This window comes from Fukomys damarensis, unplaced genomic scaffold (assembly GCF_012274545.1).
Source record: "Fukomys damarensis isolate Sample0158 unplaced genomic scaffold, DMR_v1.0_HiC HiC_scaffold_3, whole genome shotgun sequence".
Taxonomy (NCBI): domain Eukaryota; kingdom Metazoa; phylum Chordata; class Mammalia; order Rodentia; family Bathyergidae; genus Fukomys; species Fukomys damarensis.
Genome location: NW_022900915.1, coordinates 48015812 through 48035427, shown reverse-complemented (window position 1 = coordinate 48035427; position 19616 = coordinate 48015812). Strand labels below are relative to the sequence as shown.

At 48.9% G+C, this 19616-nt stretch overlaps 2 protein-coding genes across 3 annotated transcripts in view; both read right to left on the bottom strand.

The window, feature by feature from the left end:
* Prss38 (serine protease 38) overlaps positions 1–6277 on the bottom strand; it is an 8088-nt gene extending 1811 nt beyond the window's left edge. The window contains exons 1-2 of the mRNA XM_010612054.1: positions 6092–6277; positions 4849–4931 (exon numbers count right to left, since the gene is read on the bottom strand). Of these exons, the coding sequence (XP_010610356.1) occupies positions 4849–4931; positions 6092–6277 (269 nt within the window). The remainder of the gene's footprint in view (positions 1–4848; positions 4932–6091) is intronic.
* Positions 61–19616, bottom strand: part of Snap47 (synaptosome associated protein 47) — a 66333-nt gene continuing 46777 nt past the window's right edge. Inside the window, exons 6-7 of one of the 2 annotated variants that reach the window (XR_004518773.1) lie at positions 365–628; positions 61–216 (exon numbers count right to left, since the gene is read on the bottom strand). The gene's annotated coding sequence lies outside the window, so the exon portion shown is untranslated. Of the gene's footprint in view, positions 217–364; positions 629–6770; positions 7047–19616 lie in introns of those variants that run through there. The other variant, XM_010612041.3, reaches the window with a different exon arrangement.

Genomic DNA, 19616 nt, shown 5'->3' with positions numbered 1-19616 from the left:
GCTCCGCCGCGCTCGGACCGGGCGGGGCCGCAGGGGTCGACACCAGCGCAGCTCAGGGTCGGATTCCAAGACCGCGTTTCCGTGCAGGCGTGGGCTAACCCGCTGTGAGGAACCTGCTTGCTCAGTTCAGGCTTCCTCGACACAGGAAAATGCACCCCTCCTCGCGAGTTATGACAGGTGCATACCACGGTGATGGAGGCTTAGGAGTCTGTAGGACTACACAAGGAAAGATGAGAAAAATTGTAAGACTTAGATGTCAGCGTCAGAAGGACGGAGAGACACTCAGGCGCGTGGGTCTCCGGCCTGCAGAGCCACAGAAACTCCATCAGGGCCCCGCATTTCCCAAATGCACCCGAACACCCACCTAAGGGTTGTAATTCACGTGGAAAAGCAAAGACCCAAGAGGAGTCGAGCAGGTAGACTCCCCCGAAGGAGCTTTATGATGATTTGGTCAGTGGTAATTAAACAGCAGCAGGACCAGTGCGGGACAGAAAGTGGCACATAGTGGACGGCGTCGTCTTCATCGGCCGGGCTGTTGAACGAAGTACCGCGGTCTTGCTATTCCGGCTCTGGGTTCGGTGGCCTGGGGTCAGGGAACCAGCATGGGCTGGTGCTCAGGAGGCCCCGCCTGGGGTGCAGACAGAAAGAGGGTGCAAGAGCTCTTTGAGGTCTGGGTCATCCCGGGAGCTCGTTGCCTCGCAGATGCCCCACCTTGAACACCCTCACACCGGAAGTTGCGGTTTCACCCTATGGATTTGGGGGGATATAAACGTTGTCTGTTGTGGGAGTAAAACTCGGTATTAGATTGTTGTAGACAGGAGCACTAAATGCAGGGTGTGGGAAGCCCCAGGGATGGGCTGCTCCGTAGGCTCAGTTGGACAGGAGTGATCTGCAGGGCAGTGACGGAAGAACCTTCTGGCTGCCTTTTCACAGAAGTAAATGGGAACAACCCAGGGTCGCAGAGTGTGCGCAGGCGCCCAAATGCAGCGGACGGCACCAGGCTGGCCTCCCGAGCGGACAGCAGCGCCTCTGTCGGGCACACACGCCCTCCTCAGAAGCAGGACCCCTGCAGGTGGAGATGACCCACGGAGTAAGGCCCAGGGATTCAGAAAGGGCAGCACAGGGACTCTGTCATTCCTGGCATCTTCTGGGGTTAGGGAAACAAAACAGGATTCCAGGACCCACCACGGGTGTGGACCACAGCCACACCTGCTTTTGGTGGGACACAAGAGGGAATGCACCCCGGAGGACGGGTGAATCAGAGGGAAAGCCAGCCCTCTGTGGCCTGTGGCCCAGCCTTGAGTCATCCGGGTAGCTCCGACCTCAGACTTGGAGAAGCTCAAGTTCTCAGCCTGAACCCGGCATCAGGTGACTCTGATGGCACAGGTACCCGTGTGCCTCACAAAAGCAAATAGAGTCCTCTGGGTGTGGTGACAGCCTCACCCTTAGCCTGCTATGGTTGTACAAATAAAATTCAAATCCCTTTCCAGAATGTAAGCAAAAAATACCAGAAACTCAAGATGATATACCATGGAAAAAGAGACGCGAAGAAATCCAGATACTTGAGTTATCAGCCAGAAACCATAAAATGAATGTGCTTATTATGCTCAAGGGGATAACACTAGGCTCATAAATTCTTTGCAACAACTGGAAACTATAAATTTGACAAAGGAGATTTTTAAAAAGAGCCATCATGGAACTTCTAGAAATGAAAAACACAAAATTCCAAACTCAGAAATCATTGAATGGTTTTAACCACAGTTTAGACCTGGATGAAAAGAGAACCCATGAACTAGAATGTAAGTCAGGAGACACTGCCTACATGGGAAGGGGAAAGAAGGGTGTTTAGAAAAGAACTGCGAAAGGACTTAGTGGTATCTGCGTGCACTTTAAAAAGGAAACTGCTGCTTCTATTTCTTTTAAATACAATAATAAATCTAAGATGTACGAGCGGGGCCAGATTGGTGCCCCATCCAAAGCAAATGCAAGACGCTGGTCCCCAGAGCCCAGCATCGGGGAACGGAGGTGACCGAGATGTGGAGGAGGCGGCCACAGCCTCTTAGTGGCCGCAGTTTCCGGGGTGCAGCAAGGAACCATGCACCAGCCTGAGCCTGGCACAGTGCCAGAAGCTACGAGGAGGATGACAGGAGCTGTCACGGCTCTTGGGACAGAGGTGCCCTGGGACAGGAAGGAAGCCACACAGGTATGGGAAAGACTCCACAGGCTGGAGGTGACTTCCTGGGCACCAGCAGTGTCACCAACGCCCTCTGTGGTGCAGGGGGGCTGTTCCCACAGCGGGGGAAGGACTTGGAGCACATGGGGTGATGCAGACCCCAGTTACAAGTCACAGAAGTAACCAGATGTGGGCAGCTGCACTGAATTCCCAATCAAACTGAAGGTTTGTGGGAAAACAAAGGTACTCAGCAGCCAACAAGGTGAAATTTGCAATGCCTGGCATCTCCTCAAAGAATAATGGACCTGCAGAGAAGTGAAGAAGCAGAGCCGGTCATGGGAAAGTAACTGGGCAGCCAGCACGAGCTCTCAACTGGCTGAGATGCAGGAGTGCATGGTCCACGACAGAGGTGGATGTTTAGCAGCTTCTGTGTACACAGAAGGTTGCCCAGAAGCACGAAAGACAAGAAGACAGAAAATGAGCATGCAGAAATGAGGCTGTGAAGTCCAAAGTGAAAATACGCTGGATAAGCCTAGTGGTGGATTAGGTATTACAGATAAAATTAGTGAATTTAAACATCAGTGAATTTAAAATAGAAACTGTCTTGAGCCTGGTGTGGTGGTTTATGCCTGTGATCTCAGCACTGAGGAGGCTGAGGCAGGAGGATTGCTGTGAGTTTGAGGCCAGCCTGAACTACAGAGCAGGACCCTGTCATCCCCATTAAAAAAAAGTTTAAAAGGAGACAGAAAAAATTAAAATCTGGCAGAATAAGTAGAATGTAAAATACAGTAAAGAGGAGGGGGAAAAAGCAAAAAAAGGAAATAAAAGCCAGAGAAGAAAAGAAAAACAATTAAATGTATATGTTAGTTCCCTATCCAGAGCTGGGACAGACACTTGACTCACAGCCCATGGGAGAAAAGGAGGATTTAGCTCAGGTCCAGGGGCTGTGGTCCGGGAGTAGGAAGCAGAGAGAGGCCCTGGGGCAGATGTGGTCTCCCCATGGTCAAAGCCTGGACTCCATCTCACCAGTCCGGCTCTGCCTCCTGTTCTTTCACCTCCCAGGATGCCACTGACAATGATCTCACAGGTGGACTGGCCTGCTGATGCCGACTGTCTCTGGAGATGCCAACAGACACCCAGGGTATATTATTTCCAAGGCATTTCTCAATCCGATCAATCAATGCACCTTCCACACTAACTGTCACAATCTGCAAAACCCAAAGCCAGTTCTTCCCCTAGGTCACACTGAAGGATGCAGTCCCTCCCACCAGTCCCCACCTCCTGTTTCCACACCTCCTGCGATGCCATCAGATCATGGTCTTGCCCGTGAGATTCTGTCTCTCATATTAAAGAGCAGTCACACGAATAACCTTACTTACTATGTCCCGGGCCAAAGCACAGAGATGTGGTGTGCGACCATGACAGCACCACAGTGGTGAGGTGTAAGGAAACAGATCAGGTGGCTGCACGACTCATCAGGAGAAACAGAGGCACAGATAGCACACCCGCTTCCTTTCCTCATTCCTGTCTTCAGAGATGCACAATTCCAGAAATCACCAGTTAGAGAAGCGTGTCACTAGGTCTGAAACATCGAGACTGTGTGTGAGGACAGACCTCTGAAGGGATGGACTTCTGATACAGCCTTGTCGCAGCGTGGTGGAAGTCTGCAGTTGATTTGGATAGGTGAACATCTGTATTGTAATAAGCCCTAGCAACCACTAAGAAAATAAAAATTTGAATACTCTGAATGAAATGAAACGACATGCCAGAAAATAGTTAATGCAAAAGAAAGCGGTGAGGAGGAATGAAAGGAGTGGAAAGGTATGCGACACGACCACTCAAAGGCAAGGTGGTGCTGTGCATCCAAGCACTTCGGCAGGAATGCTGAACACGACCGGGTCATCATGTCTGCAGGCAACCACAGAGGCTGTCAGGCCAGATAAACAGGCAGAGTAAAAGAAGACCCTCTGTAGCTCCGAACATCCAAATAGTTGAGCGTAAAGGATGAAAATATCCATACTATGGAAATGGCAACCATAAAAGAGCAGCCCAGCCAGGGTGGATGGTAAAATGGAAATCACTACTGGACATAAAGAGAAACACTAAAGACTGAAGAGGTTGGGCATGGGCTTCTTCTGTTCTCCTGTGACTGCCAGTGGAGACCGGAGCATCCCACAGGGCCAGTGGTGAGGACATTCTACCCTTCAAGGGCTGTCTTTCCACGGCAGGAGACGAGGGTAGGGACAGAAGGGGGCAGAGCTCACACTCACATAGGAAACCCACCCCTGTGAAAGTGGCACGAAACCATCTATGATGTCCCCATCTTTCTGATGGCAGTGTTACCTCTAGGGTCTTCCAGAAAGTTTGAAGAAGTGACATGTGTTTGTCATTTCTGGAGACCTGGTGCTATGTCCCAGCAGCATGGGGTTTGCTAGTGCAGCTCCCTTCCTGTAACTGTATACCCGAGGCTAGATCACATACAAAGACAAACTTATTAATCCCAGCTTTGGAGGCTGGAAGGCCAAGATTGGGCCAGCCCAGTGACCTGGTCTCTGCTGAGGGCCTAGTTGCACATGGCATAGATTGTGTGGTGGGACCACGTGTAGGGGAGAGGCTCAGAGGAGAGCTGGAGAAGGGAGGATCCCGCTCCCAGAGCCTGAGGGCAGCACCCGCACCTCTCAGTGTCACTGCGCGGGGGCCACTCTGGGGCAGCCATGCAGCTGGACCTGCGGTAGACCTTGAGGGCCAGGTGCCTTCTCTGTTCCCAGCCAACACGAACATGAGAGCCTCCAGGGGGGCCCAAGGCAGCAGGACCCTCTGGGTCCCGGAGTAGACTGTGGTGACCGGTCAGGAGGTCCCCGGGGGCAGGGCATCCCCAGAGAGCTGGGGCAGTGGCAGTCGTGACCAGATTCTTCCTGCCATGCAGTGTTGCCAGGTGCTGTGCCACATGGATGATCTGTGTGCCACTCACCCTCCTGTGTGCAGTGTGCACCTGCACTTCATGACACACATGGCGCAGTGTGCATTGTGTGACCTCACAGGGCCAACCCCCCACCCCACCGCCTGCGGGCACCCCACACAGTGCCAGAACGTGACCCACAGCTGGCGAGGGTTCAGGCCTCCAGGGAAAGTCAGGATGGGCGGGAAACTTCCTCCCTCTATGCCAGGAGGAAGTGTGGGCCAGGGCGCAGCAGCAGAGGGGCAAAGCCCCTGCCTGGGTGCCACTGCTGGAGGAAGGTGGACACGCCGATGGGGACACTTGGCCAGGCAGGCCAGAGTCTGGGAGACCCTGGGACCCTGACATCCTCAGCATGTCCTGGGTCACACATGAGGCAGAAGGCCCACAGCTGCACATCGGCATGGGTCCTGGCCGACCATGGCCTAGGAAGCAGGAGCTGTTTCTGCACTACCCAGGAAGGTTGGGCACACACAGGCTTCGCTGAGCCCTGCCTGTCGTACCAGGAGAGCCCACAGCCCTGCAGGACCTTGTGCCCCGGGTGTGGCCCCTCAGTAAGTGCCCTGCACAGGGGGACAGTCCTGTGGAGCTGTTCACAGGAGGATGGGGTGTCGGAGCCACTGCCCTTTCCAGAGGTCCTGGTTCCCAGGGTGGGTGGGGGTTTGAGAACTGCACCCCAACCCGCCTGACCTACAGCTGAGCCAAGGCTGCTCTGGCCACAGGGCTCCTGCTCACCCACAAGGACCCACAGAAATCCCTATGCTGAGGTCCCCTCTGCCCTCAGGGCCACAGCCCAGCTGTCCCGCCCTGCATGCCGTTTCCATCACAGCCAGGCCGGGCCAGGCGCCTCCTCTGCCCGGCTGCTGTCCAGAGGGGAAGACGCCCTCTTCAGGACCCACCCAGCTGACCAGCTGCCTGCCTTTGACCGGGAAAGGGGAGGCGCCGACTGATGGAGCTCATACTCCACAAGGGCCTGATAAACACTCCTCCTTTCCGTCTTTGCCGAAAGTCTGGCAGAGCTTCCGACCACCCGGGACGCAGGTGCAGAGCAGCTTCACAGCAACCCGAGGTCCCAGGGCTGTGGTAGTGGTGGACCCAGGATTGGGGCCTCGGTCCTCAGCTCGCAGCTGGGCCAGCCCGGGCCCCATTTTGCCAGGTCTGGGGGCTGCTCAGGGGACCTGCAGGAAGCCCTGTCCCCACCCCATGGGCTCGAAGCAAGCATCTGCAGGAAAGGCTGGTGGCCTGGCTGGCTGGCTGCTCAGGGAGCAGCGGCAGCCCCGACAAGCCACGCCCGCGTCGGCAGGGTCAGCCAGAGGCCGTGGAGAGGTGCGGCCAGGCCAGCTCCGCAGGCGGCATGCTAGGAATGCGCCAGCATCTGTGTCCTAGCTGGGCAACCACGCCCAGTCCCTCACGCTCTGCGTCCCACGCTGCCCAGACACGGGGTGCTCACGGGAGTGGCCTTCACAGGTGCCTGAACCTGCTGTCATCTTGCCACAGCACCCCACGAGCTCGATCGGACAGTGGAACAGGAAACACCTGGGACTCAGAGCCTGCACGGCTGACAGAAAGCCCGGCCTCATTGGAGATTACCTCAGAGATAGGTTGTGCCTGTCGAGCCCAGAAATACTGTGTGAAGTGAACGTCAGATGACATGTGTGAGGTGTGGGTGACACATACAGGTCATGTATTGAACATGTGTCATATCACAAGATAAAACATGTACATGAAACAAACCAGATACAAAGTAAAGTACTAAGCACTCCGGGTCCCAGGAATTTCGGATGAGGGTGCTCAATCCCATTTCCATGTGAGTGTGTCGGTGAGTGTGTGAGAGAGTCCACGCGCTGCAGCAGTGTGAGATGTATTCGGCCCTGTACAGAGTAGGCAGGTTCTGCAGTCCAGAACTCCACCTCAGACCTGGAGAAATCAGAGATAAAGGTGTACAGGACACTGTACCCACACACATGCTCAGCCATAGAAACTACAACTGCATTCTGCCGTGCCGGAAACAAGTGGAGAAGGGACCGCCAACCACAGCTAGCACACACTGCCACTTGTGAGAAGGTACAGGAAAGACAGCTGTCGCAGCCAACACAGCAGAGGGCAAATGTGATACCTTTGACAGACCTCACAATAACTGAATATGTTTAATGTTATTTAATGCACCACACTATCGAAAAATTGCCGAGAAAACCATCCTCACCTGTGCCGTGCTCTGTCCTCCTCCCGCTCCTCCTCTCCTGCACTGTGCTCTCCTCATCCTCTGCCCCTTTCCTTGGCCCATGTCAGTGCTCATAGGAGGAAGGGAGAAGTCCTTGTTCCCGCTAGCCTAGGCCCCAACTCTCCCAACCTCCTTGCTGTCTGCTTCCCACCTGGCTGCCACAGCCAAGCACAGGAGAGACCTAGAGTGGTGGACTTTGTCCATCACACAGGTGAAGCCAGCATTCCCGGTGCCTCTCCTGGCCCCACACAGAGCTGCACCCCATTTCCTTCCCTCCTATGGGAGTGTGGGAGCCAGGTGGGGCCTCCCCAGTCACGCTGCCCTGTCTCCCACAGCGTTGTCCCTGAACCCCAGCTGTGTGGGCTGCTCTTCCAGCCCTTCCAGCTCCTCTCTGCTCCCTGGACATGTGCGGTGCCCAGGCTGTGAGGCCCCCGGCAACAGAGATGGAGATGGGAGAGGCCGCTTCTTTGCCTGGACCATGTAAAACCTGCTTCTTGTGAAGACTGCAGCCTCATCCTGCATGCTGGGCCATCCTCTGTGAAATTCTTCAGTTCAGGAAAAGAATGGGGTATGAGCTCTGGAACAGGAGTGGAGCTTTCTCTCCGGGGACCACAGGAAGGGTGTCCTCTCCCCGCTGAAGTGTGCAGGACGTGCCCCTCACACCGCCCAGTGATGTCCACACTCATGCCACAGCAAGTCCCCAGGCCTTGTGCTCCTCCCAGCCAGCACTGGTGGGAGCTGTCACCCTCAGGGCTCAGAGGACAGGAGAGCTGGGGGCCAATGGGGGCCGGGGCTCAATGTAACAACTTCACGGTGTATTTAGAGGCCAATAGATGGGTTGAGGAGCAGGTGCCCTGGCTGGTCCTGGGAAAAGGGTGGCAGTAGGAGGATGCCCAGGTGGGACGCACCAGGGAGACCAAGGTACAGAAGGAGGGAGGGGGATGCCCAGGACCGTGTGGACACTGGGTGAAGGCAGTGACATGGGATGTGTGAACACAGTGCTGCTGCTGTGAATTCAGCCCCAGAGATGCCCGGCCAGGCCTGGGTGGCAGGGCAGGTGCAGGGCGGGGCTGAGCAGCAGGGAGGCGGAGAACATGCCATCACAGCTCAGCCTTCTGATGCCTGTGGTCGCATCAGAATACGCTTGCATGGAAGGCACATGCACCAAAGCAAACAATTCTGAGTCGCAGAGGCAAGGAAAATGGAAAATTTGACCCAGGCATCCCTCTGCTGGGCATCTTTCCAAAAGAATGAAAAGCATCATATCACAGTGATATATGGGCACCCATGTTTATAGCAGCACAGTTTGTAATAGCTAAAACTTGGAAACAGCCCAATTGCCGATCAATTGGAGACTGGATAAAGAAGATGTGGTTTTTCTTTAAAATGGAATACTACTCAGCCATAAAGAATGAGAAAGTAGAGTCATTCATAGGAAAATGGATGCATATTGAGGATATACTCAAGTGAAATAAATAAGCCACACATGTAAATACTAAATAGTTTCTCTGGTGTGAAAAACTATAATTATACATAAGATCCTAATGGTATAATTGACAATGTGAAATAGGAAGAAAAGGGCTAAAGGTGTAGGGGAAGTGGAAAGGGAAGGGGAAAGGAAATAAGGGAAAAGAAAAAAATATGAGAAAATGAAAAAATAGAAATAAAGTGTTTGTAAATGGGGAGGAGAGGAACCGGTGAAGGGAGGGCAGGAACAAGGGGCAAAAATGAGAGCCAAGACCTGTCATGTAAAGGTACAAGATCCCAATAATGAATGTAACTGTATACCTAAAATGTACCAATAAACTCAATGAGGAAAAAAATAAGCAAAGAATGCAGCCAAGCACAGTGGCACACACCTATAATCTCAGACTCAGGAGGCTGAGGCAGGAGGGATGTTGCCAGTTCAAGACCAGCTTAAATGACAAAGCAAGTTCAAGGCCAGTGTGGACTACATAGCCAGACTCTATCTCCAAAAACATACTCCCTCAAAAAAAAAAAAGTGAGCAAAGAAAAACACCCAGGTATGCAGGGTGCTGAGATGTCAGGTGAGTGGTTGCTAACCTCTTCCTGGGCCTGGTTTATAAACAGTCTTCCTCACAGGGCCGTGTGCACAGCAGGATGAAGAGGCAGGGTGTGTTGGATGACTTTCAGGCCTCTGTGAGGGGCTGGGGAGGAGGACGAGGCCCAAGCAGCCGTGTGTCCACCTCCCTGCAAAGGCTGGAGGTGCGCTGACCCCAGCAACTCCTGGCCGTGGCTCCAAGGGTGGGGTGGGGCCAAATGATGGGGCCCAGCCTTGGCCTCTCCCTGGGACTGACGCCTGTTGGGCAACCTCCTGCACCCGTGATCCAGGAGCCCAGCAGAGGCCTCCCTTGAGCCAGCCGTGCCCTGGCCGAGATTCCTGGGCCCGCAGCACCACCATCCCTCCCAGCCATGCTGTGCGAACACTGCCCACCACACGCAAACCATTACATCAGAAACATGTCCGTGTGAAATGAATCCACATGGCTGGGCACCTGGCTCCTCCTCGTGAGCCTGCGGAAAGTGAGGGACTCCAGGTGCTGTCATCCATGGGCTGAGGACAGCGAGGGGCTGAGGGACAAGGAGGTCTTTGAGCAGCCTACTCTGAGGCCCTGGAAGCCAGGAGCCTTTGGCAGGGATCCTAGCGTTCTCTCTGTCTCGCTGGCCTCTGAGGTTAGGGAGGAAGGCAGGTGCAAGGTGTCACACGAGAGACACTGGACACTGGGGGCGGAGCACAGCCATGGCCTTGAGGGCCGTGTCTAGGTCACAGTGCTGCATGGGACACCAGATCTTCAGAGCTGTTTCTGGAAGCAGGCACAGTGTGCATTACAGCTGCAGAAATGGATGTTTAGATGTAGAAATGACATGAGGTTCCCAGCCAGGGCCTGGAAATCCCACAAAGGACGAAGGATGAGGCAGGACATATGTAGCAGGATCACATGAGCACAGCACTGCCAACCGGGACGGAAAGGCACAGCGGGGCACAGAGCAGGGTGGAGTTGCTGGATCCTGTAGTTCCCTGGGCAAGCAGTGCAAGGGCCGGAACACAGTTACAGTGCAGAAGTCAGAGGGCAGCTCCTTGGGGGCTCCAAGCCCTATGTCTGCATGGCTTTTCTCAGTTGTCCATCAAACACAGGTGCCAGTGACAGGATTCTGCAGGTGCAACCAAGGTCAGGATGAGCCTGCCCTGAGACGGCACTGGGCAGTGCCACTGCAAAGATGGGGTGGCTCTAGGGGGCAGCAGGAACTAGGCTCTACTGCCGAGGCCTGGAGTCCTGCTGACTGCCTGGCCGAGCTGTGACACAGCCTGCCACACCTTGGTTCCCAGTTGGGGATTGGGGAATGACTTTCTGCAGCTTCAAGCCACACGGTTGTGGGAAGTGAATACAGATTCTGTGACTACAAAGTGGGTGCTGCTGTGGCAGACACCTAAATACATGCAAGTGGCCTTGGAAACACGAGAAGGATGAGTCTCAAGGAGCCCGACAGCAGAAGCTAAGGCTGCCTTGATGGGACTGTTGGTGGGGATGTGGATGCTGGAGATGATGAGGTGAGGATCTGGAGGGAGGTGAGGAACATCTCGCTGGTGCTGCAGGAAATCAGTGTAAAGTGGCTGTGACACTGTGCCGTTCTTGGGTATACAGCTTATGTGCAGAAATTACACCTGAGGAGATTTCTATGTAGCGTTGAAGGGGCGGGCTAGCTTTTTCTTGGTACTTAAAGTAAAATGCAAAAGGAGATACACCGAGGGGACCAGGGATTTAGCTCAGTGGCGCTGGTGCCTGTCTCACAAGTGCAAGGTCCTGAATTTGATCCCCGATACCAAAAAAAAAAAAAAAAAAAAAAAAAAAAAAAAAAAAGCCAAAAAAGAAGACCTCAAATTTGAACCCCAAAAAAAAAAAAAAAAAAAAAAAAAAAAAAAAAAAGAGATACATTGAGGATGGAACTACTAGGAAAAATAATAAAAAACAGCACTTGGTGATTTGGGGGATTCTTAGTCTGCCCAGATAGTAAAACATGCTGAGATTAGGAGATCTTCTGTTAGAAAAGTGCTCTGGGGAAAGGGCCCTTCTCAGAGCCTGTGCAACACTTGAAGAGATGAGTTGTGTGGCTTGTGGACATTGTACTATCTTGCCAGAAGCAGGAGTAGAGGTGAGCTGTCCAGGGAAGGGCCACGGAGGACCCTGTTGTCCAATGGTGCTAATTGCCAGAGACCATAGGTTTTGACAAAGTTTTGTCAGCGGAAACACAACCAGCATGGACTGGGAGGTTCAGGGATAGGAAGAAGTAAAAAAGGGATTTTAGGTTTTCAAGAAACAGCTGGTGGAGCTTCTGTCTTTAAAGAAGAAAGAAGGCATGGTTGCGAAGGAAAGTTTGGCCCGGAGGATTATTTCCAGGCCTGAGGCCAAATCTTACTCTGCTGGACTTTGATGTTGCTTGGGTGTGGTGACTTCTTTCCCCTTCTCTTCCCTTTCTAGAATAGTTGTAGGTTCACAGGAAGACTGAGGGGACGTACAGAGAGTTCTAATACCTCCCTGCCAACACACACACACACACACGAACACTGTCTCTCAGCAGAAAAGTCCCACCGAGACAGCCAAGGAGCCACATGGCCCGTTACTGCTGAGTGCCCTCACTCCCGGGTCACTCTGTGGAGTCTGACAGATGCATAATGCCCTGTGTTCACCACTCTAGCAGTCAACAGAGCAGTTTCAATGCCCCAGAACCTGTGTTCCTCTTTCTCAGCCTTCCCTGCCCAGTCTGTGACCTTTGTGATCTTTTTGCTTTTTGACAGTTTTTTCTTTTCCAGAACATCATGTAGTCAGAATCAAATAGCATTAGTGTGCCCAATGGGCTTCTTTCACTTAGTAACACACCTTATGTTTCCTCTCCATCTTTTCATGACTTCACAGCCCATTCTTATTAGTGCTCACCTGTTCCACTGTCTGGATGTACCACAGTTTATCCACTCACCTAGGGCACACCTTGATTGCTTCTGAATTTGGGCAATTATGAATAATGCTGCTATTGACATTCATCCACAGGTTTTTGTGTGGACATGTTTTCATTTCTTTTGGCTGATCATCAGAAAGCATGACTTCTGGGCCATATGGTAAGAACAGGTTTAGCTTCTTAAGAAATTGTCAAACTATCTTCCAAAGTGGTTGCACTATTTTGCATTTTCTCCAGCAACGATGGGAGTTTCAGATGCTGCATGTCTTTGCCAGTGTTTGGCATGTCAGGGTTTTGGATTTGGGGTATTTTAATACAGACGTGGTGCTGCTTCACTGTTTGCAAGACAGGTGGCAGCACCACTGAGTTAAAGCCCTGGCCTCTGCCTTATTGTTTGAATCTGCAATTCCCTAACGACATGAAAACCACAACTGATTAGAGATGTCGCATGTCTCTTCATACATTTGTCATTTATAGATTTTATCTGGTGAGTTGTCTTATTTCCCAGTTTTTAATTGGGCTTTTCATTCTGTTGAGTTTTGAGAGTTCTTTGTACATCTTGGAAACCGTGCATTATCAGGTATGCCTTTTGCAAAGACTCTCCTAGTTGGCAGCTTGTCATCTCCTCTCATCTCGACAGTGTCTTTTGCAGGCACAAGTTTCTAGTGTTAATGGAGTTCACCTTGTCAATTTGTTTTTTCATGTGTCGTAGGTTTAGTGCTGTATCAGAAACTCACCACCATTCCCAAGATGATGTGTGTTTTCACCTATGTTATCTTCTGGGAAGCTTGTACATTTGGTCTGTGGTGGTTTTATTGTTGTTGTTTTGCATGTGGCTATAAAGTTGTTCCACCACCATTTGTTGAAAAGGTTCTTGTACATTTGCACTTTCATCATTGTATTGTCATCAAATATGTTTATTATATTTATGTAGGCCTATTTATGAGCTCTCTTTTCTATTCCATTGATCCATTTATCTATTATTTCATCAATGCTATAATTTCTTGATTACTATAGCTGAAGAATAAGGCTTGAAGCCAGGTAATGTCAGGCCTCTGATTTTCTTCTCCTTTGATATCATGCTTCCTATTCTAGGCCTTTTGTTTCTCCATACAAACTTAAGAATCCATTTATTGCTATCCACAAAATAACTTGCTGGATTTTGATTGGTATTACACTGAATCTACAGATCAACTTGGGAAGACAGCCTGACAATATTGTCTTCCTATCCATGAACATGGAATAGCTATTTATTTAGCCTTTGAATTCTTTCAGTAGAATTTTGTAGTTTTCATGTATACCTTGTACACATTTTGTTAGATTTATACCTAAGTATTCTATTGTTTAGTGTAAATGGTGATATGATTTTACTTTCAAATTCCAATCATCCACGGCTGGTATATAAAAAGCAATGACTTCTTATAACCTTGTATAGTGAAATCTTGCTATGATTGCTATTAGCTTTAGGAAGTTTTTTAAAAATCTGTTTTCATATTTTCACTTAGATAATTCTGTCATCTGTGAACAAAGACGGTTTTGTTTCTTCTTTCTTCATTAGGGTAACTTTTATCTCCTTTACTGTCTTACCGCATGAGTTAGGGTATGTAGTAATAGTAGTGAAAGAGAGTAGCAAGAGTAAATGTGCTCCTTTGGGAAATTTACTTCCTCGTTATTAGATGACATGTTAACTATGGGTATCTTGCAGGTAATTTTATCAAGTTGAAGATGCTGTCTTCTATTTCTAGTTTGCTGAGTTTCTTTAGCAAATCCTTTACTGCATCTGTTGATATGATTGTGTGATTTTTCTTCCTAGCCTTTTGATGGAAAGGATTACATTAACTGATTTTTATTATCTCAGCCTTGCACATCTGAGATAAATTGTGCTTGGTTGTGGCTATACTTTTCTTTACATGCTGGTGGATTCAATTTGCTATTGTATATAGTTTAGAATTTTTTCTTCTACATTCTGAGAGATAGTGACCTGCAATTTTCTTGTAGCATTTTTGGTTTTGGTGTTAGGGCACCAATGGCCCGAGTGAGGAGCCCTCCCTTCAATCTGCCTTCTAGAAGAGATTGTAGAGAACTAGTGCAGTTTCTTCTTTCAATGTTGGTAGTGAACTGACAGGGCTCTGGTGTTTTGTTAGGGGAGTGATTCCTGACTCAACTTCTTTACTTAAATATAGGCCTATTCATATTGTCTATTTCTTCTCTGAGTTTTGTTAGATTGGGTCTTTTAATGAATTAGTCCACTTTATCTAGGTTATCAGACTTGAGGGCACAGAATTATTCATAATACTTTGTTATCTATTGTCCATGGTATCAGTGATATCCCCTTTTTGATTTCTGATTTTAGTATTTTGTGTCTTTTTCCTTAGTTAGCCTGGCTAGAAATTTACTAATTTTGTTAATCTTTAATTAGATTTTTCACTTTCTGATTTTCTCTAGTTCTTTCTTTTCATATGTGCGCTAATTTTTATTATTTTCTCATTTCATATAAATTTGCTTTTTTCCCCTATTTTCCTAAGGTGAAAGCTTATATTACTGCTTACAGACCTTTATTCTTTTCTAATACCTACATTCATTGTGTAAATCTCCCTCTAACCACAGCTTTTGTTGAATATCACAGATTTTGACCAGTTACATTTTTCATTTAACTCAAAATGTTTATTTTCTCAGGAGTTCCTCTCTGATCCATACGTCATTCAGAAGTATGTGTTTAATGTCCAACTGTTTGTAATCTTTCAGCTATCGGTTTTGCCTCATATATTTTGATGCTTTGCTGGTAGGCACACACACACTAAGGTTTGTTCTATCTTCTTGGAGACCTGACCCCTCATCACTGTGTAATGCCCCTCTTTGTCCCAATAACCTTCCTTCTCTGAAGTCTGCTGTGTATAAAATTAATATGGAATCTCCTGCTAGCACAGTGTACCTGTTTCTATCCCTTTGCTTTTAACTGTACAAGGGGCAATCAGAATATATAATGAATGTCTAAATGATGTATTATAGTAAAATTGAAATGTTTCCCCTTGCGAATGCACGTACCCCATCATTCGTGCTGCTCCCTGAAGCATTCCTCTTTTGTGAAGTCTTCAGTTGTGCCGTTGCGTGACTGCCTCAATGTTCTGAATCAATTCAAAAGGTTCACCTTTCACAGTCATTTTGACCTTGGGGAAGAACCAGAAGTTGTAGGGTGCCAGATCTGGTGAACAAGATGGCGGGGGACCATCATAATGGCTTTGGTTTTTGTTTTGTCTTTGTACTTGGGATCAAACTTAGGGCCTTGCTCTTGCAAGGAAGGTGCAGTGTCACTGAGCTAAATCCCTGGCCCTACATCATAATGTTTGTACACGCCTGCCTTTCTGTTGGATGGCACTCATAGTATATCATATTCTGCAAAGACATGCAAGAAAGAGAAATTTCCAGAATCATTTAAGGAAGCTGCAAGAACGATGGCATATGTGTGTTCAAAGTGGAGAGTATTTTGAGGGAGATTAATGGCAACGTATCTTTTACTGTAATGTATCTTTTAAAAATTTAACCATTCACTGTATATTTGTTATACCTTGTATTTAAAGTTGGTTTCTTGTGGGCAACATGTAGGTGATCCACTCTGACAGTCTTTTATTTGATGCATTTAGATCATAGAGATTTAAAATTATTGGAAAAGATGAGTCAATTTGTCACTGTTTTATATTTATCACCGTTTTATATTTGTTTCCCTTGTCTTTAATCTTTCACTCTTAGCTTTTTGTGATTTTAACTCAGCAAGTAAAGATTCTATTTACGTCTTAGCACATCAGTTACACTTAAATTTTCTAGCGTTTGCTCCATAGTTTGCAGCCGACTTTTACAACTAATCCTATTTTCAAGAAATACTATCTTACCTTATGAGTAATTCAAGAACTTTATAACTACAAATTAATCTAAGTCCACCCTTCTGTGTCTGGCATCATTACTGTATTTGCTTTACAGACACACAAAATATATTACATTATTCCATTTTCAATAAACTATGAGATAAATTTAAAATATTAAAGTTTATATTTCACCTTCCGCTTTTCCTTCTCTGAAATGCTCCCTTTCATTATGCAAATTGTTCCTTCTCTCTGAATAGCTTCTCGGATTTCTAGCAAGGCAAATCTCACAACTCTCAATGTCTATTTGAGGAAATCTTTATTTTCTCCACTTGCTTGAAGGATAACTTCCCATGACAGAATTCTAGGCTGGGGGAGTTTGTGCCTCAACGTTTTTCTCTAGTCTCCTTGCTTATAAGGTTTCTCAGAAACCAGATGTTTATATTTGCTGCTCTATAAGTAAAGCAGTCTTTTATTCTGACTTCAGTATTTTTTTACATTTGATATTTCCTGTATTTTATTTTTTAATATGCTATGCACAGTAGTTTTGGCATTCATCTTGCTTACTGCTCTGAGTCCTAGATCTGTGTTTTTGCAGTACCAGGGATCAAACTCAGGACCTTGTGCTTGCGAGGCAGGCGTGGTGCCACTGAGCTAAATCCCTGGCCCTGGGTCTGTGCCTTCGTGTTTGACATTGACTTGGGGAAATTCCCAGTCATTATCACCTCAAATATTTTTTTTTTTCTCTTTTTGGTACTCCCACTGTTTGTTATAATTTTGTAGTTATCCCACAGTTGAGTATTCCATTCTAGTTTCATATCTATTTGCTTTTTATTCTGGAGATTCCTATTGTCATATCCTCAAGCTTACAGATGCTTTCCAGTCTGATAAGCCTACCAGTGGTTCTCTTCATTTCTGTTAACAGTGCTTTGTCTTAGAATGTTCATGTTCCTGCTTATAGTTCTTGTGTGTTATACACTTTTAGTATAAAATCCATTAGCATATTCACTGTAGTTTCAAAAAACTATTGGCCAGATAATTCCCACATTCCCACTATATCTGACTCTGGCTTTGATGCTGGCTCAGCCTCTTCAGTTTGTACTTTTTCCCTATTAGGATGCCTTGCTGTGTCAAAGAGTGGATGTGATATATTGGGTAAAAAGAATTGCTGTAAGTAGGATGTTAGTGATGCAGTGGTAACATGTTGGGGAAGGTACTGTTTTTTAGACTTATGACAAAGTCTGATGAGCCAGCGTCCTTGGGCTATAAACCTCGCAAGTGCTTCTCAGGCCTCCTAGCCCCCTGAGTAGAAACGGATTGCTAGAAGCACATGGAATAGAGCATCTCCTTTCCTCCAGGAGAGTCACACCCTGATAAAATGGTTTCTCTTGAGCAGATCATCTTAAGAACTCACTGGCATACTTCAAAGTGCCTAATGAAATCTCCCTCTGCCAGGAGTCAAAGGGATCTTTGGCCAACTTTGCTATGAGAACCTGGTTGAGCTTTGGGAGGCAAACTAGTAAAAGGCCAGGGTTCCCCCTTTCTCTCTCAGATGGGTGCACAATCAGCCTTCAGCAATTTATCAAATATGGTTCGGGTTCTGTTATTAAACTCTGGCCCCGGAGTGACTCTACGTGGGCTTCTGCTCCAATGAGAGGAAATCTGTCTGCCACTGGACTCCCTAGTTGTGGCGGGAGGTGGGGTGTTCACCCTGTGACAGGAGTTTCCAGGCAGTCGAGGAGAGTTGGTTTTCTATGACATTCAGCTCTTTACTGCCAGGGCAGAAGGATGATGCCAATGTCTTCAAAGCTTCTCTGGACAAGTCGTGATTCCTTTCTAAACTCCACTTTTTTTTTCTTTTTTGATAAAAATGGTGATGACTATGATCACACACTGATGCCATCATAGGATTTTGGTAGCGAACATGTCTAGTTCACAGATTGTGGAGAGAATTTTGCCCAAAAAAGCAACCTGGTAAACCCTCTTGAATACCAGACTAGAAGAAAGACATCACAAAACACTGAGCACTAGGAGAGGTTGTATGACAGCCTGGAAGTAAGAGGACACAAGAAGCACCTACTCCAACAGTGTGAGTCCCACAAAGGGAGGAAACAAGAGAGATCCCCCAGTGTGAGTTGTGTGACAGAGGGACCTGGGATCCCATCTCCCAGTGCTGTCCCTTATGTACCCATACCATTCTCTGGGGTCCCTTGTGGTTGAGATGTGTGTCCAGGCATAGATGCTGCAGGCTGGCTCTGTCCCTGGGTGACCAGCCTGTGGGCAGCCTCCTCTGTGCAGCAGCTCCCTCTGCTGACTGTGCTCTACACGGCTGATATAAGGTTAAGTCTAGGCACTGGGGCCTCATACCTGTTTTGTTTTTAGCCCAGGCTGGCCTTGAGCTTGGTGATCCTCCTACCTCAGCCTCCCATGTGCTGGGGTCACAGGCACGTGCCACTACGCCTGTGAGGGACGTGACATCCAGTGAGCCTCCTTGACTATGCTCCAATTTGCCATGCTTGGTATACTCTCAGGACCTTGGGGCCACCCCTTTTCTCTGACCCCATGCTGGTCCCTGTGCCTGGTCTGCTTCCAGCCTTCCCTCAACCCTGGCTGGGAAGCAGCTTCTCTCTTTGTCCACCAGGACCTCCCAGCCTGCTCCACCTGCCATGTCCTGAGTGACAGGACACTGGGAGGACAGGCAGTGTGTGACTGGCCTCCTAAGCCAAGTGACATCCAGTGTCACAGCCCTCTTTGTGCCATCTCCCTCTGCATCCTCACTGTGGTTCCTGGAACAGCAGCAGCATGGCTGGGGCTGGTGCTGGCACCACCATTCTGCTCTGAAGGTGCAGTCCTTCCAGAATCAGGTCTGTCCCACAGGCACCCCACTGTGTCCCTCCAAGTGATGACCAGGGCCCACTCGGGGCACCACCCCCACCCCCACAGGAGGTCCCTGATGCCAAGAGCAGTTGTCCCCCACCCTGCACCTCTGAGACTCACCTAAAGTGCAGCTCAAATCTGCTTCCTATGGGAAGCCTGCCCAGGCCTCATCCTACAAGCTCCCAGGCAGGCTCTTCGAGCCTGGGGTCTTGGTGTCCAAATATACCATCTCTCATCATCACAGCTATACCCAAGAGCCCACAACACTTCCCATGCTGGAAGCAGCCCACAGCCCAAACACTTGCTGCAAGGAACCCTGTTTCCCCCTTGCTCGCTGGGGAACCCGAACTGCAAGTGCTACGCCCTAAGCTGTTGGGGAACGGGGGTGCTGCCTTATCCTGTAGCCCACGCTCCAGGCACAAGCCGTACTCTGCCAATGTGAGCCCTGCCACCTGAGTACCCATGCCTCAGCAGCAAGCAGCAGCCAGGTGGCCAGAGAGGGCCTCACACATGGCCTGTCTTCAGGACCACAGTGAATGGTCATATGACATGTTTTTT